We start from the raw sequence: 20,027 nt of genomic DNA, 5'->3' as shown, positions 1-20,027 counted from the left end.
ACAGACTGTTTCCAAATAGGACAAGGAGTACGTCAAGGCTGTATATTGTCACCCTGCTTATTTAACTTATATGCAGAGTACATCATGAGAAACACTGGGCTGGAAGAAGCACAAGCTGGAATCAAGATTGCTGGGAGAAATATCAATAACCTCAGATATGCAGATGACACCACCCTTATGGCAGAAAGTGAAGAAGAACTAAAGAGCCTCTTGATGAAAGTGAAAGAGGAGAGAGAAAAAGTTGGCTTAAAGCTCAACATTCAGAAAACAAAGATCATGGCATCCAGTTCCATCACTTCATGGCAAATAGATGGGGAAACAGTGGAAACAGTGTCAGACTTTATTTTTGGGGGCTCCAAAATCATTGCAGATATTGACTGCAGCCATGAAATTAAAAGACGCTTACTCCTTGGAAGAAAAGTTATGACCAACCTAGACAGCATATTGAAAAGCAGAGACATTACTTTGCCAACAAAGGTCCGTCTAGTCAAGGCTATGGTTTTTCCTGTGGTCATGTATGGATGTGAGAGTTGGACTGTGAAGAAGGCTGAGCACCGAAGAATTGATGCTTTTGAACTGTGGTGTTGGAGAAGACTCCTGAGAGTCCCTTGGACTGCAAGGAGATCCAACCAGTCCATCCTAAAGGAGATCAGCCCTGGGTGTTCTTTGGAAGGAATGATACTAAAGCTGAAACTCAGTACTTTGGCCACCTCATGCAAAGAGTTGACTCATTGGAAAAGACTCTGATGCTGGGAGGGATTGGGGGCAGGAGGAGAAGGGGACAACAGAGGATGAGATGGCTAGATGGTATCACTGACTTGATGGACGTGAGTCTGAGTGAACTCCGGGAGTTGGTGATAGACAGGGAGGTCTGGCATGCTGCGATTCATGGGGTCGCAAAGAGTCGGACACGACTGAGAGACTGAACTGAACTGAACTGACTGAAGGATAAATTAAGGAGGAGAAGGGGACAACAGAAGATGAGATGGTTAGATGGCATCACCGACTCAATGGACATGGTTTTGAGTGGACTCCAGGAGTTGGTGATGGACAGGGAGGCCTGGCGTGCCGTGGTTCATGGGTTTGCAAAGAGTTGGACATGACTGAGTGACTGAACTGAACTGAAGGATAAATTGGAAAAGTCATGTAACTATAAAATTTAAAAATCAGTAATAATAATAGTAATAATAATACTTTTTATTTGTATAGCATCTTTACCTTCTCCAAGTACTTTCAAACATATTCTTGGAGTTTGCTTTGAACAATTAGTGAGGTTATAATCTGATCAAACAGAGAAGTGTTCCACTGGGTGGAGGGTAAATGATTCCTCACTGAATGATAACTGAAGGAGATGGTTTGTTTTCAAGTCCCTGGTGACTGATGCACCCCTGGAATCTCACATTCTAAGTAGCAGATGCTTTAAAGTTTGAGACTTTTACATTAGGTTACTGATTGACATAATCCTTAGTTTTACACTATGCTACAGTCAGCAAAAAAGCATATCAGTGTCAAAGAAAGGACTTAAGAATGGGAAGAATATGCAGAAAGTGTGATCAAACTCTGGAATCATGAGAAGCCAATATAGGGATCATGTTATGTGAGCCTGGACATTGTGGACATGTGTTTTCTTTGTTCTAATTTTCCTCTTTAACACCATGATTTTTCTCCAGGGATCCAGGGTTCTTCACCTCTCAGTTCATGGAGTTCAGGTGAGGTTTTCCCCCTACCCTGCAAATGTCCCACTGCTAACTCTCTGCGCAGGCACATGACTCTGGCCTGGCTAGTGCGAAGACTGTCCCTGTAGCTACAGGGACTGGTTTATAGACAGATCTATGTCCCAACCCAGCCAATGGGAATTAGCCCTTTTGGACTTTTTTGTCAGAACTACTGGAAACGAAGTCTTCTCTCAGATCACAGGGCTAAAGATTGTGAAAGCTTGGAGCTGCCAGCGTGTCATCTTTGCTGCGACATGGAGACACTGTACCTAAGAGTGAAGTGAAGAATAAGCAGAACCAGGAGACTATGGGGGACACTGGTCAAGGAAAGGAGGCAGAGAGAGAGAGAGAGGAATCTGAATCCTGCTAACATACTGGGCTTAGAACCAAATTTGCCTAAAGGAATTTCCTGGGATTTTCATGTGCATCAGTAATAAATCCTCTTTTCTCTTTAACTACTGTGATTTGAGGTTCTGTCACTTGAAACTGAAAGTGTCCTGATGGATACACTGAGAACATTTTTCTACTGATATTAACTTAATCTTTTTTACTAACAGATATTTCACTCTGACTGTGGACATGAGCAAAAGTATAAGGCTGAAAGAAATGTCTTCCATCAAAATCCATTGCAGAGCAGGGCGGGGCAGGACCAAAACCACACAGGCATACCATTTCTTAATTCCAGTCTTCAGGATACCAAGAATGGGGGTCTATCGCTAAGTTTACATAAGCTGTTTCTGAATTTTGTTAAGGGAGCTTTTCTTATTTTATGATGATATCAGGCTGGAAAATATTCTTTCTGAGTAAGCATTCATGATGTTAACCTTCCAGAGATTTGTCAAAAATATAGTTTTTGAAGTTTTGTCCTTTACTGAGGTTGTGTTCTACATCATTCATATACTTTTGACCCAACTTCAAACTCCAGCGAATAAGTCTATCAGGTTTCCCTTTATTTCAAATTTTCTCTTCTTTTCTATTCCCAAGATATGCATCTGTCAGCAGGGTTTAAGAAAATTCGCCAAAGTGTTGTTCTGTGATGTTTATGTATTAAATAAACAACATTTTCCATCTGATGCTTTTACCTATAGGAACAGCTCAAGTGCCATAAATTGATAGTTTCTAAGTGAAATTACTCACCAGTTGTGTAATTCAGCAAAGGCAGCTTTGATCTTCTTCACGGAGCTATCTACTTCTTCCTTGATCATGACACGGTATCTAGTTAGAGACACAGTACAGCGTTGCAAATCCTTCACCGATTTCTCAATATTTGGGCCTGAAATTAATGTCAAGAAAGAACATGTTAAAGTGAACACTTTATTTTTTTTATTTCTGAGCTAAACAACAATGACAAAGGCAACTATATCCCCTTCCAATAAAAAGGGATTTTCTTTTGTTCTTCAATGAAAAAAAAAGTTCCATTAAGAGGATGTTTATAATCCCAATTTTTTAAAATCCAGAGTGGGTGGTTTGTGTGGTCCCTGAGAAGCTGTGATCTCACCAGTGGGCTCTCTGGCTGGGCCATTTTGGGCACATGTGTCTCCTTTACCCTTTGCAAAGAGGCTCAGATCATTATGTTCTATTACAAACTGGGGATTCTTAGAATCTGATACGTCTAAAGACCATTTGTGCTGCTGGCTCTCTCTATAAACACCATTCTGTGTGGTTTAAAGCCAGCAGGGCTTTTGGAAGAGGAAAATGACATAGAGGTTGGGAGAGGTACAAATGAACTCGAGAGAGGACAGAGCATCCGTGCCAGGTACCCTGGCTCTGGCCCCATCAGTCCTGAGCCAGGCCTGTAATTATACCAGCAGTACTTAAAGCAGCTCTGTGGGTGCCAATCTTGCCTGATTTCCTGAAACTGTCACCAGGGTTTACAGATAGTGCAGAGCAAATAGGCAAATTGTACTTATCCCAACAAGGGCATGGTTTCTTAGAAAAAAGAAATCTCTCTCAAGAAAAGTGAGAAGGTATAATCAAACCCAAGCCAAGGAAATCAGATACAACTGAGGCCTGAATGAGAATATTATTTAAATCCTCTGGTAATCAGAAAGGAAGTGATTTAGCCCCTTTCATGTTTAATACTAGTTATGCATAAAGTATCAATATATCAAAGTTCAAAATGTAATCAAAATACAGTGTGTCCAATATAAAACCCTCTTTCAGTGTCTTTTGTCTGAAAGTTCTAACACAGAACTGAATTTACATGAGGAACATCATATCAGAAGACATGGTTGGCCTCTAAACTCATCTTCAGTCAACGCAAATTCATAACCTGTATATCAGGGAAACATTCAACATTTACATGGCTAAAGAGGCTCCTGCATTAACATTTGCTTTATAGGATGTTAGGGTACCAAGTGTTTGAGGTGCAAATTTATCCATGCCTAGAAAGAGAAGAATGGCCACAGAGAGGCAGACAAAGGGGATATAATTCCACTTAAACATTCAAGACCTTTGATTAACAATGGAGGAATCATATGTGGTTTTCAATCTACGTGGCTCACAGAAAGAAATGCAATTTCAGGTCTAACTCTCTTCACTAAGCAGTATCTTTTGGAAAGTTCTGTCATTCAGATACTTCTCTGTGTGTGCAAAATATGTTGAATCATTTGTGCAAAAGAAATCACTTTACCTCTTTTCTTTGCCAACTCATCTGGCTTTATTTCAAGATGAGCTGCAGGGGCATTGGACTTAACAGGAGATGTTTTTGTCTTAGGCTTGCTTGGGTTACAAGGCTGCTCAGCTGACCACTGTAGGCCATCTGACCTCTCTGGTGTTCCATGTATAGGTTTGGGGTTCCCATCTAAGGACAGTTTCTGTTGCAGTGGTCTGTTGCCTTCTGTAAGAAAACACCAAATAATGACTGTGAAGTGATAAACTAAAAACACTTGATGATCAGGTGATGGGGATGCCACAATTTTGGGTTTTGTTAACATGTTGGCAATAGTTCCTTTCACTGCAAACAGTCAAGAAACTGTTTTAATAGACTCCCCAGAAGATGAAAGGATATACTAGAAAGAGCCTTGTACTTGGAGTTAGAAGACCTGAGTGGGTGTTTTGACTCTAGTAATTACTTACAGAGTGACCCCAGGCAAGCCACTTATCTCTGAGTCTTAGTTTCCTCACCCATAACTACCCAGGAAGATCCTTAGGAGCCTTATATGCATGAACAGTTCCCCTACTATTCAGTAAAGGCTTAGATGTCTTTAAGTATGATTTCAAATTGAGGCTATAAAAACACAGCCCTCCCATCTCCAAGTGCTACATCAATGTCTTGTGGTATTTTATTCGGAATTAATGAAGGCAGAAGAGGAGCTAGGGCAAGAATGAAGTGACAACAGGTTCTATGATCATCTCATCTAATTTATGGAAGGATTAAACCAGGAAACATCATCACAATAACTCAACTATATTTAAAATCTAGAGAGTCAGATTCCCTCTGGAGCTTTAACAGATGTGGCAATAAATTAGCAGCACGTTGCTTTCGGCATCTTTTAAAGGTAGGTTCCTATTTAGTTATGGCTGGAGTGGATTAAATGGCACCTTAGTGGCCTGAAAAGGAAATGTATCACACTTAACATCTCACTCACAACCAGAGAGAGCTCTGGGTATGAGAAAAAGGGAAGCCAGCCTGCTTTTGCAGGTCAGGTTCTTGGAGAAAGTTGGGTGTAATGGAAAGAGTGTAGGTTTGGCACTTCTGACCTTCCTGATGTCTGGATTACCCTGTATGAATGAGTCCATTTCTCTGGCCAACTACGGCTCATACCCAAACTGAGCACAACATCATCACTATGAAGCCCGGCCTCTGTCTCACCTCTCTCTACTTCCTGGTGTAACCTGGTGCGTTAAATTCAACACAAGGTTCTCATGTCTGCTCCTTCCCTGCAGAGGCTAAGATGCCCTTAAAGGCAGATGCAAAATCTGATTCGTTTTTGAAGCTCCAGTACTTGTGTCTAGCTCAATAGCTATCTGTAGGATTGTGACTGAATTAAAATACTCTTAAAATGATTTCATAGGAAAAAAAAAAAAGAAACAAAGAATACCTTTCCTGACACTGTCACAAGCATTATAGAGAACACACTTGGAAAGTACAAAAGAATAGGATTTGGTCCAAGTCAGTTTGGTTTTAGACGTTTGCCCATTTATGATGGGTAAATCTGATTTTAGTTGAAGCCATCATTTATTACCTATATATCAAAAAGGCACAGCCTATGCTTTATAGGCTGAATACTGAGTGCCTCTTAAAATTTACTTAAAAGGAAATTACAGCACACAGTGTAATGTTCAGCCCAGGTGGTGAACAAAGTAAATAAGTACTGAAAACATCATTTCCTCCAGTAATAAAACAAATTTAAATGATAGTATACAATTTTATCTTTAGTCATACTAAAGTTTGGAACTTTACTGCAGGGGCAGTGGTTGTCAAACTTTAGTGTGCATGACTTTTCCCCTAGTACTTATTGCAAATGCAAATTCCCTGACACCACCTGCAGAAATTTCGATTCAGAAGTGGATCCAGGATTCAGCTTCCAGGTGTTTCTGTTGGGGTGGAGTTGGATGGTACCTGGGTAGTACCCTCACCAGGAGAAACTCTACTGTGAAAGATGAAAAACTAATTTTTTGATGACTGTATAAATGTTTTGTTAAAAGTGAGTAAGTATAGGCTGGTTCCAACTCTCTCTAAATCACAGTTGAGATTCAGGTTTGATGAAATTCAATAAATTAAGACTCTAAAATACAGTTCATTGTGCATAGTGTAGTAAATTACTGTTATTCTTGAAAATAAAGGGGATTTCCATTATAGCCTAGTGGAAATAATGACCTTAGAACAGAAGAAAGAAATTATTTTGTTGAATGCAAAAGCATTTTAAATGGGAAGACCAGCATGCAAATGAGTTTGGGATTATTAACCTAGAGCTGAATATATTTTGTGTATCAAAGAACTGATATGAGGGCTACTGGTTCATTTCATCATTCATCTAACAAGTATTTATTGAGAAATTTGAGTAGTAGTATTGTTTTTAGGGCCTGAAAGCTGTCTCAATGGTGGGGTCATTGAATGATGGAAAGATCTGAGTTCTCAAAGACTGCTGCTGCTGCTGCCGCTAAGCCGCTTCAGTCATGTCCGACTCTGTGCGACCCCACAGATGGCAGCCCACCAGGCTCCCCTGTTCCTGGGATTCTCCAGACAAGAACACTGGAATGGGTTGCCATTGCCTTCTCCAATGCATGAAAGTGAAAAGTGAAAGTGAAGTTGCTCAGTCGTGTCCGACTCTTTGCAACCCCATGGACTGCAGCCTACCAGGCTCCTCCATCCATGGGATTTTCCAGGCAAGAGTACTGGAGTGGGTTGCCATTGCCTTCTCCGTCTCAAAGACTACTTGTGTATATTTGCACATTGGTGGTACAATTTGTTTCCAAATATAGTAAAACTCTAGGATTCTTTCAGATGCAAACTGGTGAATTGGTGGAGGGTTACAGAACTATTGACTATAACAGAATTAGTTCATTCTGACCACAGGTCCTTATATTTCTAGCAATAGAATAAAAAGAGTCCTTTCCTGGAAACAGTGATTTTCCTCTAACATTATGAGCTAGAAATACCATCAGTTTTCCACCTTTCAGAAATCTACTTGTAAACTTTATTATTTTAATTAGAAATTTTTACTTATGTATTTTTGGCTGCACCGAATCTTAGTTGTGGCACATGGGCTTTGTAGTTGTGGTGCATTGCCCCATAGCATGTGGGATATTAATTCCCTGACCAGCGATTGAACCTGTGTTGCCTACAGTGGAAGGCAGATGCTGAACCACAGGTCCACCAGGGAAGTCCCTCCACTTGTAATCTTCAGTAGACTATAGCTGACTTGGAGTTGAATCATATCACTCTCCAATAAGGTAGCCACTAGCCACATATGGCTACTGAACACTTGAAACATGGCTTGTCTGAATCGAGTTGGCTCTAAGTGTAAATTACACACTGAAATGTGAAGACTTAAAAAAGGAGAATTAAAAATATTCTTTTGATCAATAAAAAATATTGATCACATGCCAATATGATTGTCAACATAATTTAGATAGAATATATTACTCAATTTAATTCACCTGTTTATTTTTACTTTTTAAATGTGTCTACTAGACAATTTAAAATTACATATACAGCTCATACTATTTTTCTATTGAAGAGCCCTAATACAAACCAAAAGAAGCATGAAATTTGTTGGCCTACAATCTATAGTCATTACAAATTTATATTCTAGACTAAGAGTATTGATTTTAGTGAAACCTTAAAATATCCTCTTCAATTTCTACATGAGAAAAGTGGAGACAGTGATGTATGTCTTGTTCATCATTATATGCTTGGCGCCTTGTGGGTACATGATGAATACTGAATGGATGGGTGAATGAATGAATCAGTATTCCTTTCATACTTTGCATGCCTGGGGCCTTTCCAATTATAGGGAGCCTAGTTTGATATGAGTCTCTGGCTATGTCTTTATCCAATATTCATCAAATACTTGAACCAAAGTAGCTACTTCTTGGAAAGAAAAGTTATCTTTGGAAACACCCAATCTGCCCAGATTTCAATAAAAATTATATTTGAATCTAATCCTTGTCCATGTGTCTAAAAAATTGCTCCTAGAAGCTTATGTGTTTTTGAATCTATTACTTGAGCCTTCCTCTTATTAAAATTACTTATCAAATCCCAACATAGATGTTATATAGCTTTCTGAGTATGGATCTGATTTCTGATTCAATTTAACTCAACAGGCCTGTATAGAATGACCACTATGTGCTTGCCCTGGCTAATTCGCAGGAGTTAAATGGGACATAGTCTTTCTGCCTTTAACAACTAGTACGTAAAATGCGAAAAAAGAATATAAGACTCCAGCATGATAAATCTGAGTTGACCTTTCTCCACTAAACTATTTTGGCACCTCAGTTGAAAATTTGTTGACTGTATCTGTGTGTTCTATTGCTGAACTCTATTCTATTCCACAGATCTAATTGTTTCTCCTCACCCTGATACCACACTATCTCATTTACTAATTACTATATAACGAGTCTTAATATTAAATAATGAATGTCCTTCAATTTTACTCTTCTTTTCCAAGATTGCTTCAAGATCTTAGGTCCTTTGCATTTCAATATAAATTTAACAATGAACTTGTATATTTCTTTTCAAAAAAATCTGATGGGATGTTAACTGCATTTGCATTCAGTGTATAAATCAATTTGGAGATAACTGGTATCTTAGTGATATTGCATCTTTTGAGTACTGGACATTATATATCTCCCCATTTCTTTAGGTTTTCTTTTATTTGTTGCATCATTTTACAGCTTTCAGTGTCTTGTGCATCTTTAGTTTTTATTCCTAGGACATCAACCCTGAATACTCTTTGCAACGACTGATGCTGAAGCTGAAGCACCAATACTTTGTCCACCTGATGCGAACTGCCGACTCATTGGAAAAGACCCTGATGCTGGAAATGATTGAAGGCAGAAGAAGAAGAGGGCAACAGAGGATGAGATGGTTGGATGGCATCACCAACTCAATGGACATGAACTTGGGCAAACTCTGGGAGATGGTGAAGGACAGGATGCTGAAGACTGGAGTGCTGCAGTCCATGGGGTGGAAAAGAGTTGGTCACAACTTGGTGACTGAACAAAAATTTTAGATGACATGCAAAATGTCATTGTATATATAGTAATTTTTTAAAACTTCCTTTCCCAATTGCTGGTTGCTAGAATACAGAAATACAAATTAGCTTTTTATATATTGAACTTGAACCTAAAACACCTTGCTAATTTCCTTGTTAGTTTTTTGTTTTGTAGCTTTCTTGTAATTTTCTATATGGGCAATAATGATATCTGTAAATGAAGAGTAATTTCTGTCTTTCCAATCTTTCCTTGCCTTATTGGACTGGCTAGGAATTCTAGGACAATGTAGAACAATTACTCTTGCATTGTTCTTGATTTTAGGAAAACTACATTCAATATTTTATTATCAAGTATTATATTGGCTATACAGTATAATTTTCATATGTTTATCAGTAAGTTTTCTTATATACTGGGAGTTTTTATTTTATCAAGTGATTTAAGACGATCATGCTGTTATTTTCTTTGATTTTATTACAACATTGGTTGCTTTTTAAATGTTAAACCAATACTGCATTCCTGGAAAAAACTACTTTGGTTATAGTGTATTAACTTTTTAATATATTGTCCTTACTTTGGTTTGCTAATATTTGTTGAGGATTTTGCTCTTTTATTTATGAGCAATGTGGTTCTGAGGCTTTTCCTGTAATAATTTTTGTCAGGTTTTGATAAGGCTATGCTGGCCTCATTAAATGAGTTGAAAAGTGCTGACTTCCTTCTATTCCTAAACTATTTCAGGAATAAAGATTTGTTTAAGACTGCTATTATTTTTTCTTAAATTAAGAGTTCACTGGTGAAGCGACCTCAGCCTGGAATTTTAATTACCAATTGCTTTGATGGATTTAGAGCTATTTCTATTTTCCATTTCTTCTCATGTGCATTTTAGTGATTCATATTTTTAAAGAAATTTGTTCACTTCCCTTTTGGCATAAAATTCTTTTACAATATCCTGTTGTTAGTCTTTAAATAAATAAATGTGGGGTCAGGATCGATTTCATTACTGATACTGGTAACTGAGTTACTGTATTTTCATTACGGTGCAGTTCAAATGATTTTCTAATATCTCTTGTGAATTTTTTTTTCTTTGATCAATAGAGTATTTATTTTTGTTTATTTATTTTGGTTGTGCTGCATGGCTTGCGGGATCTTAGTTCCCTAACCAGGGATTGAACCCAGGTCCTCAGCAGTGAAAGCACAGAGTCCCAACCACTGGACTGCCAGGAAATATCCCATCAATGAATTATTTAGAAGGTTGATTAATTTCTAAATTTTTGGAAATTTTCTAGATATCTTAGTGCTATTAAATGTTATTTTACTTCTATTTTTGGTCAAAGAACATAATCTAAAGATTTAAATTTTTTTGAAATTTATTTTATGGTCTAGCAATTGGTCTATTTTGGTGAAAATGCCATGTGTCCTTCAAGTTGTTAGGTGTAGTGTTCTGTAAATGTCAATTAGGTCAGGTTGGTTGACAATACTATTTAAATATTCAACATTATGAAAGATTTTTCATATACTTGCTCTATCAGTTACTAATAAAATGGTGATAAAACCCAAGCTCCTCCATCCTTGGGATTCTCCAGGCAAGAATACTGGAGTGGGTTGCCATTTCCTTCTCCAGGGGATCTTCCTGACCCAGGGATCAAACCCAGGTCTCCTGCATTACAGGCAGACACTTTAACCTCTGAGCCACCAGAGAAGCCTGATAAAACCCATAACTATTGTGAATTTGGCCCGTCTCTGTCTTCATGTGTAAAGCGCATTTCTTTAATCAGCATATAATTGAGTCTTACTACTACCCAGTCTGTCAATCTCTGCTATTTAATTAGAGTCTTTTGTCCATCTCCATTTAATATAATTATTGGTATTACTGGGTTATGTTTACCATTTTGAGTTGTGTTTATTCTTTATTTCTTTGATTTTTTCCTTACTTCTTTTAGGTGATTTTTTCCTTACTTCTTTTAGGTGAAATGGTTTTCAAGAAATTGTTAATCTTATCTTTTTTGTGATACCTCTTCATTCTTTGCTTTTAGGGGTTGTTCCAAGGATTATAGTACGTATCATTAATTTATCATAGTGTCCTTTGAATCAATATTGTACTGCCTCATGTATAATGTAACAATCATACAATAATAAATAAATAATTACACATACCCACTTCTATCAACTGTATACTTATAGCCATATATTTTACCTCTATGTTTGTTCTGAACCTCACAATACATTGTTATTATTTTTGCTTTAAGCAGTCAATTGATTTTCAAAAAAAACAAAGAGGGGAAAAAAAACACATTTTTCTTTCTATCCATATATTTACCATTTTCAGTGTTTTTCATTTCTTCCAGCAGATTCAAATTTCAATCTAGTATCATTTACTTTCAACCTAAAGAATATCCTTTAGCTTGTTTTGTAGTGCAACTCTGTTGGTGAAAAATTCTTTCCATTTTTGTTTATCTTAAAATATCTTGACTTTATCTTCCTTTTTGAAGGATATTTTCTCTAGATATATATATATAATTCCATACTGGCAGTTATTCCTATTATAGATTTCATTCTGGAGTTTGCTGACCCATATCATTTCTGATGAGAAGTTAACCTTTACTCTTCTTGTTGTCTCCTGTTTGTTATGTGTCTTTTATCCTTTGACTTTGACTTAAACTTTTATCTTCATTTCTGACTTTTAGTAGTTTGACTGTGACACGCTTTGGTGTGATTTTCTATCATTTACTCTGCTTGGATTTTGCTGAGCTTTTTGGATATGTGGGTTGTTGTTTCATGTTAAATTTGGAAAAACTGTGGGCATTGTTTCTTCATATGTCCCCCCGTTTCTCCATTCTCTCCTTTTTTCTCCTGAGATTCCAATTACATATCTATGAGAATGCTTGATATTGTCCCTTGAGTGACCGAGGCTCTGCTTTTGTTGTCATTTTGTTTTCTCTTTTCTTCAGTTTGGATAATTTCTTTTGACCTGTCTTCAAGTTCACTGATCCTTTAGTCTTTATTGTCCAAATTTCTGCCAAAAGCATCTGATGACTTCCAAAAAACTTCAAATACCGTACTTATTAGTTCCAGGGTTGTCATTTCATTCTTTCCATCTCTCCTGAAATTCTCCTCCCTTCACCTATTAAGTCCACTTTTTTTGGGAAAAATTTAAAACATATTGATAATCCTTGTCTGCTGATTTCAACATCTGGGTTGTCTATGGGTCTGCTTCTAATGACTAATCTTTCTCTTCACTAAAGGTCATATTTTCTTCTTGCAATGTCTAGTAATATAGTAATACTTTAAACTGGATACTGAATATTGTGGATGACACTTTGAGAAACACTGGGTTTTGTTATTTTCTTGTGAAGAATTTTGTATTTTATTTTAACGGTCATTAAAATACTAGCGTATCACTTTCTGCTCTCCCTACTCCCACCCCTCCTTTTTTACCTTGAAGGCAAACGTTAGACATCTTACAAAACAAACTGGAATGGAATTAGGTACGGGGATAGTGGACTGTTCCTTAAAATATCTTTATTTAATTACCCTGCTTTATACCTCTCTTTCTAAGCTTGTCCCCCATCCTAAAGGCTGACTCTAGATCTAGAGTTTCCCCATTTTCTGCCAGGCAGTCAGCATCCTTCCTGCCAAAGCTCCCTCCCTCTGAAGTCTATGCTGCAGCTTCCCATACTCTGCTTCATCAGTCAATCCTTTTCCATCTACTTTTCTTCCTCTAGAAACTGAGGCTGTCTTTTCCCTTTCCTTCATCATTGTGGATTTCTACATTTAAAAATTCCTTTACTATAATTTAGTAGGGTCTGTGATGAAGAAGACACAAATTCTTGCCTTTATTTTTCTTAAAAAATTATTGATATGCTTTGCCAAATTATTTTCTAGTCACGTAGATCCACTGACACTCAACTGTAGTGGATGTAATTGTACTTACACTTAACTCTTGTCAATACTGAGAACTATCCATTTTCCAGTTACTAAATCTTAGTATCTACTTACATATTGGACTTGTCCTTGATTTATTTTACAGAGTAAAACATGAACAGTGGTGGTTGTTTTCTATTAACAATATCAAAGAAAACAAATCTTCCTTTGGGGAGAAATATATGAACTTAGAGCCAAAGATTTTCATAATATATGTACAACTATGTATGTGTTCAGATTTGAAAGTCTCTGAAGACTCCCTTGTCTCTTTAGCTTTTTGGTGAAAGCCTTTTATACTTAAAGGTAGACTGAAGGAAGTATACACGGTATTCAAGTCTAAATTTAAAGGATGTATTAAGGGACTTCCCTGATGGTCCAATGACTAAGACTCCTTGCTTCCAGTGCAGGAGACATGGGTTCAATCCCTGGTGGGGAAACTAGATCCAACATGCTGAAACTAAGACCCAGCACAGTTAAAAAAATAAAAATACATATTAAAGGATATATTTATTATAGAGTAGTTCTAAAATAATTATTTTAACTCACTGAGTTAAGATGACTTCATAGTCCCCTATACAAATGTAATTTCAGTAAATCACACCATCTCATGATGATTAACTTAGTATTGTAAGTGGTCCTATCAAGAAAAAAACTTTGATAAAAAATAATTTTGCTATTATAAAATAATGCCTAAAATTTCTAATGTCTGTGTTACTTAAAGCATTACCATTCTCTTAAAAGTACTTATGTGAATACAACAGTGTTTTCTGATAACCAATAATAAAGTAATTGGTAGTTTTTTGACCACTGATCTTAGTGTTCTTAAATATTCACTAAAGAAGAGATGCAAATGGAAATTAAACATTGCAAAATTCTCCATTTTCCTACTAATCAGTTTTACAAATAAAACAATGAGATTAGTGCAATCTTTTTGGACAGCGATATATTAAAAATTTAAAAAATACTCATACCCTTTGAATCCAATAATTCCACTTCTAAGAAAGTATGTCAAGAAGATGATTGTTCATAAAGATTTATATACAAAAAATGTTCATTATAGCATTGTTTATAATAGCAAGTGGAAACAATGCATATGGACAATAGTTTGGAAATAATTAAACTAAATGGCAAATTCATAAAAACACAGCACAGCTATTAAGGTCAAGTTTTTAAAGAACAAAATGATATGAGGTAATGTTTATAATGTCATGTTAAGTAAAAAGCAAGATACAAAAGTTCACACACTACATAACATTTGTAAAAATGACCCCTATATATCTATAAATCTAAAACATTCTGAAATGAAATTCCACAGTGGTTGTTTCTAGGAGGTAGGCTTTTCCCCTCTAAACCTTACGGTATTTTTCACATCTCTTCAATTAATATAAATGTCTTTTAAAATCAGGAATACAAAATCCACAATTATCTTTAAAAAGCAGCATAGGAACTTATAGGCAAGAATACTGGAATGGGTTGCCATGCCCTCCTCCAGGAGATCTTTCCGACCCAGGGATTGAACCCAAGTCTCCCACATTGCAGACAGAGTCTTTACCATCTGAGCCACCAGGGAAGCCCCAAATTAACCTATACATATCCATTTATTTATTATTAATAACTCAATACAAATCATGAAAAAGGCTTGAGTGCTTATTATGTCCAGTTATTGTTCTAGACACCAAAACCATAACAGTGGTAAAAGACAGCTGTGGTTTCCATCTCATAGAACTTGCAGCCTCAGAGGAAGACACATAAACCACACCACCACGCAAACAAAAGTAGAATTACAACTGTGATAAGTTTTATGGAAAAAAAAGTACATAGTCCTGAAACCTACAATTGGCATGTATTTGGCTTAGGGATATCAAGAATGAATTCTCCACAGAAGAAACAACTAAGCTCACCTGAAATCACATAAAAGACCAATCAGATGAAGAGGGAAGAAAACTGCATTCCAGGCAGAGAGTGTTTGAAGCAGTTATCAAATTATTATCTCTTGACTCTAAATCTACCCTTGTTTGCCCTACTTTGTGATAACTAGCAGTGGACCCTGTAAACAATTTTCTTTTGCCAATTGGTTGATTGTTAGCTTTGTTAGTAGAGGGCAACAAAGAGTCCCCTGCAAGGTGATGAGGGCAGAAGTACACTTCTGGTTTTGGTCCATCATTATTATTATTCCCTACAGGAGCCAGCAGCCATGCAGAGGAGTTCCAGATGCACGCTCATGCCATGTTCCCTGACTCCCCCCAGTGGCAATGGCTTTGAGCAGTTCCAGTCCATCTACACTCTCCGGAAATGGTAGGCTTCTTCTATAGAACAGCTTGGCCCAGGCCTTATGCCAAGATCTTTTGTCACCACAAGGCTGCGAGCATGTTCCTCTGGTAGTCATGACTATTTACTGGAAGGACTGATGCTGAAGCTGGAGCTTCAAAACTTTGGCCACCGGATGCAAAGAGCCAACTCATTGGAAAAGACCCTGATGCTAGGAAAGATGGAGGGCAGGAGGAGAAGGGGATGACAGAGGATGAGATGGTTGGGTGGCATCACCGACTCATGAGTTTGAGCAAACTCCAGGAGACAGTGAAGGACACGGAAGCCTGGCATGTTGCAGTCCATGGGGTTGCAAAGAGTCAGACACGACTGAGCGACCGAACAACAAACAACTGGTAGCCACACACTTTATTTGATGAGGTCAGAATCTAGTTTTAGACTAGGGGAATCTCCCAGTCCTACTTCCTTTATTGTCCAGCCTTCTTGGAAATATTAACTGTTCTCTTGACAAGCCTAGACCCCTGAGAGTCCTCACTTACCCATTTAGTAGTTAGCCACCTCCTACTGTTTTAGTTAGCAGTTCTTGCTATTACATTCCACCCATTCAAATATCCAGTGTGGCTTCTGTCTCCTGACTTAAACCTGACTGATGTACACAGCCCCTATGTGGGACTAAGAGGAGACCAGTATGGCTGAAGCAAAGAGCAAGAATCAGCACACCAGATCATGAGGCTGGAACGGGACACAGGGGCCAGAATATGCAGGAAATGGCAACCCACTCCAGTACTCTTGCCTGGAAAATCCCATGGACAGAGAAGCCTGGTAGACTACAGTCCATGGGATTGTAAAGAGTCGGACACGACTGAGCCACTTCACTTTCACTTTCACTTATGGGCCAGAGTAAGACTTTTGGTTTTTATCTTTAAGAGTCCAAATATGTGTTATCTGATGCTGGGAGGGATTGGGGACAGTAGGAAAAGGGGACGACAGAGGATGAGATGACTGGATGGCATCACTGACTCGATGGACATGAGTCTGAGTGAACTCCGGGAGTTGGTGATGGACAGGGAGGCCTGGAGTGCTGCGATTCATGGGATCGCAAAGAGTCGGACACGACTGAGTGACTGAACTGAACTGAACTGAAGAGATTACAGGATAGAGAATGATTTAGAGGGGAACAGAATGAATGCCAGGTGATTAAGGAGTGGATTACTATAGCAGCAGAGACAAGAGAAGATGGTTTGGATGGAAATGTAGAGATCAAGATAGTGAGAAATGGATGGATGTCAGGAATATTTGAAAAAGAAAATCAATAGGACTTGGTGATCAACTGAATATCAGGGGAGAGGAAGATGTCTTGACTGATGCCTAGATTTCTGATTTGCTTCAGGATGGATGGATGGTACACTAAGATCAGAAAGCTAAGACTGGGAAGAGAGATCAGGAGTTTGTTTTGAGCATGATGTTAGAGTGCTTTGAAATATCAAAGTGAAAATATCAAGTAGGAGTCTAAGTTCAGAGAGCAGCCTCAACTGGGATGAGGAGTATGTGAGCCAGCATACACAATCAAAGTTACAGCACGACTGAGATGATCTAAGAAGAGAGAGCTTTATGTGTGAAAGGACTTGGAACTAAACCAGTCGTGATGAGCCTCAACAATTAACAGCCAGTTAGAGGAGATGAACCCTCAAAGGAAACACAGAAGCAATGAAGATGGAGGGGAGAAATCAGGAAAAGTGTCAGGTCATAGATACCAAAGGGAAAAGACATGATGGTCGAGGAAAGAGTGGTCAATAGTGCTGCAAGGAAAAGGTAACTTAAGGATTGGAAAAACGTCTGCTAGATTCAATATGTGGAGGCCAATGGTAAACTCAGTGGGGGCAATTTCTTTGGAGTGATGGGACCTTAAAAAATTGGTAAGTGAGAGAGAGGTGAAGACATGGAGACAGTGAGTAAAGATAATTTTCTTAAGATGTTATAGTGACGAAACCCCAAGGAAACTCTTTTCACATTACAATTATTGTATACCTTAATTTGCATCTTACATCATTCTTCTATCTCTACGTGACAGGGTAATTAACAGAAATTCAGAGGAGCCAATAACTTTGGAACAAAGACTTAAACAAATAGGTTTATTCCATTCTGTAAAACTGGACTGGCTTAGATCAAGCTGGGAACTTTCTGACTGGAAACCAGTCTTTTAGTTTATATTGTCTTTACAAGGTCTTAAATGTCATTAATACCTTTAAAGGTTTCAATTCAGTTCAGTGCAGTCACTCAGTCGTGTCTGACTCTTTGCGACCTCATGGACTGTAGTATGCCAGGCCTCCCTGTCCATCACCAACTCCCGGAGTTTACCCAAACTCATGTCCATTGAGTCAGTGATGCCATCCAACCATCTCATCCTCTGTCGTCCCCTTCTCCTCCCGCCTTCAGTCTTTCCCAGCATCAGAGTCTTTTCAAATGAGTCAGTTCTTCCTATCAGGTGGCCAAAGTTTTGGAGTTTCAGCTTCAGCATCAGTCCTTCCAATGAATATTCAGGACTTATTTCCTTTAGGATGGACTGGTTGGATCTCCGTGCAGTCCAAAAAATTAATGAAAGGCATTTTATTCTTTGCAAGGAGTGCATTCCATTTAATTAAGTCTGTTTGTAACTGAAACCTTGTAACTAACCAGGTTTGAGTGGGAAGTTGGGAAGGTATCAGCTATTCAGAGATGAAGGTGGTTTGAATTTTTGCTGTAGGGATGCAGCAAAAGTAGTTTTCAAATGAGAAAGAGAAGGGGGAGGGCTCTGGAGTTCACTCTACCCAGGTGACAGAAAAATACCCGAGGGGTTTTATTTATCCCGTGTCCTTGTATCACCGCATCCTATGTCTGTCTCCGTCTCCTGCTTTATCACACACAGAGAAAGGAAGCAGAGGTCTAAGACACGGGAAACACAATGTAAGGCTGCCTCTAATATTACCCGAACTATTCAGACACCGTGCTGCTGGAAGCTGAGTTTGAGACTGAACAACACACAGCTACAAACGGGAGTTAGCACTAAGGCATCAGATGCCAAAATAACAGAGTGAGAATAATGATAAATGTGCTTTAAACTTATGTGCTTTAAACTATATGCTTCAAAACGCCTATTCACATGACAGTATTTAATGTCAGCTATATACCCTAACAAAGCACTAAATCTTTAATTAAAAACCAATGGTTACAATGCTACAAGGGCTTTAGCTAAAATAATCCTTAATTAAGGTTTAAATTGGAGAAGGCAATAGCAAGCCACTCCAGTACTCTTGCCTAGAAAATCCCATGGATGGAGGAGCCTGGTGGGCTACAGTCCATGGGGTCGCCACAAGTCGGTCACGACTGAGCGACTTCACTTTCACTTTTCACTTTCACGCAATGGAGAAGGAAATGGCAACCCACTCCAGTGTTCTTGCCTGGAGAATCCCAGGGACAGCAGAGCCTGGTGGGCTGCTGTCTATGGGGTCACGCAGAGTCGGACACGACTGAAGCAACTTAGCAGCAGCAGCAGCAGCAAGGTTTAAATAAAACACTGGCTGTTTAGACCAAGATAGCCTGATGTCAGAGAACGTGAATGGGGGCTCCCTCAGCATCCATATATCCTCTTCCTTCACCCATTCACATAGGGCCTTATCTGAAGTTGCTACACACACCCCTCTTCCTGCCCAAAGCCTCTCTCCTTCTTGCTGCCTTCACAACATTTACTATAATCTATAAACATTTAACCGAGAAGGCAATGGCACCCCACTCCAGTACTCTTGCCTGGAGAATCCCATGGACGGAGGAACCTGGTGGGCTGCAGTCCATGGGGTCACGAAGAGTCTGACACGACTGAGCGACTTCACTTTCACTTTTCACTTTCATGCATTGGAGAAGGAAATGGCAACCCACTCCAGTGTTCTTGCCTGGAGAATCCCAGGGATGGGGAAGTCTGGTGGGCTGCCGTCTATGGGGTTGCACAGAGTTGGACACAACTGAAGCGACTTAGCAGCAGCAGCAGCAGCATAAACATTTAAACTTCCCTGGTGGCTCAGATGGTAAAGAATCAGCCAGCAATGCAGGAGATCCAGGCACGATCCCTGGGTCAGAAGATCCTCTGGAGAAGGAAATGGTAACCCACTCCAGCATTCTTGCCTGGAGAATTTCATGGACAGAGGAGCCTGGCAGGCTGCAGTCCACGGGCTCACAAAAAGTTGGACACCACTAAGCGACTAACACTTTCACATAAACATTCTGGTGTATTCTGGTTTACTGTGCATCTCTTCTCCCCATTCCCCACAAAAGAACAGAAATTCCAGGAAGGAAAAAACTTTTTTATTTTGTTTACTTCCTCTAGAAGAATTTCTGGCACATGTTAGACGCATAAGATATTTCCTATATAGACAAAGAAATGACTTCAGGGTTTACTCTGTGCCAAATACTGTGCTAATCACTTTATTTATC

The 20,027-nt window shown here is 38.7% G+C and overlaps 1 protein-coding gene across 1 annotated transcript in view; it reads right to left on the bottom strand.

The window, feature by feature from the left end:
• The window catches only part of SPATS2L (spermatogenesis associated, serine-rich 2-like), a 192,465-nt gene that overhangs the window by 38,967 nt on the left and 133,471 nt on the right, over positions 1–20,027 (bottom strand). Inside the window, exons 7-8 of the mRNA XM_010861269.1 lie at positions 4,348–4,554; positions 2,853–2,988 (exon numbers count right to left, since the gene is read on the bottom strand). Coding sequence (XP_010859571.1) covers positions 2,853–2,988; positions 4,348–4,554 — 343 coding nt within the window. The remainder of the gene's footprint in view (positions 1–2,852; positions 2,989–4,347; positions 4,555–20,027) is intronic.

The sequence above is a fragment of the Bison bison genome, unplaced genomic scaffold (assembly GCF_000754665.1).
Source record: "Bison bison bison isolate TAMUID 2011002044 unplaced genomic scaffold, Bison_UMD1.0 scf7180017864471, whole genome shotgun sequence".
NCBI classification, from domain to species: Eukaryota; Metazoa; Chordata; class Mammalia; order Artiodactyla; family Bovidae; genus Bison; species Bison bison.
The sequence above is the reverse complement of the archived record's forward strand: the minus strand, read 5'-3'. Positions and strand labels throughout refer to the sequence as shown.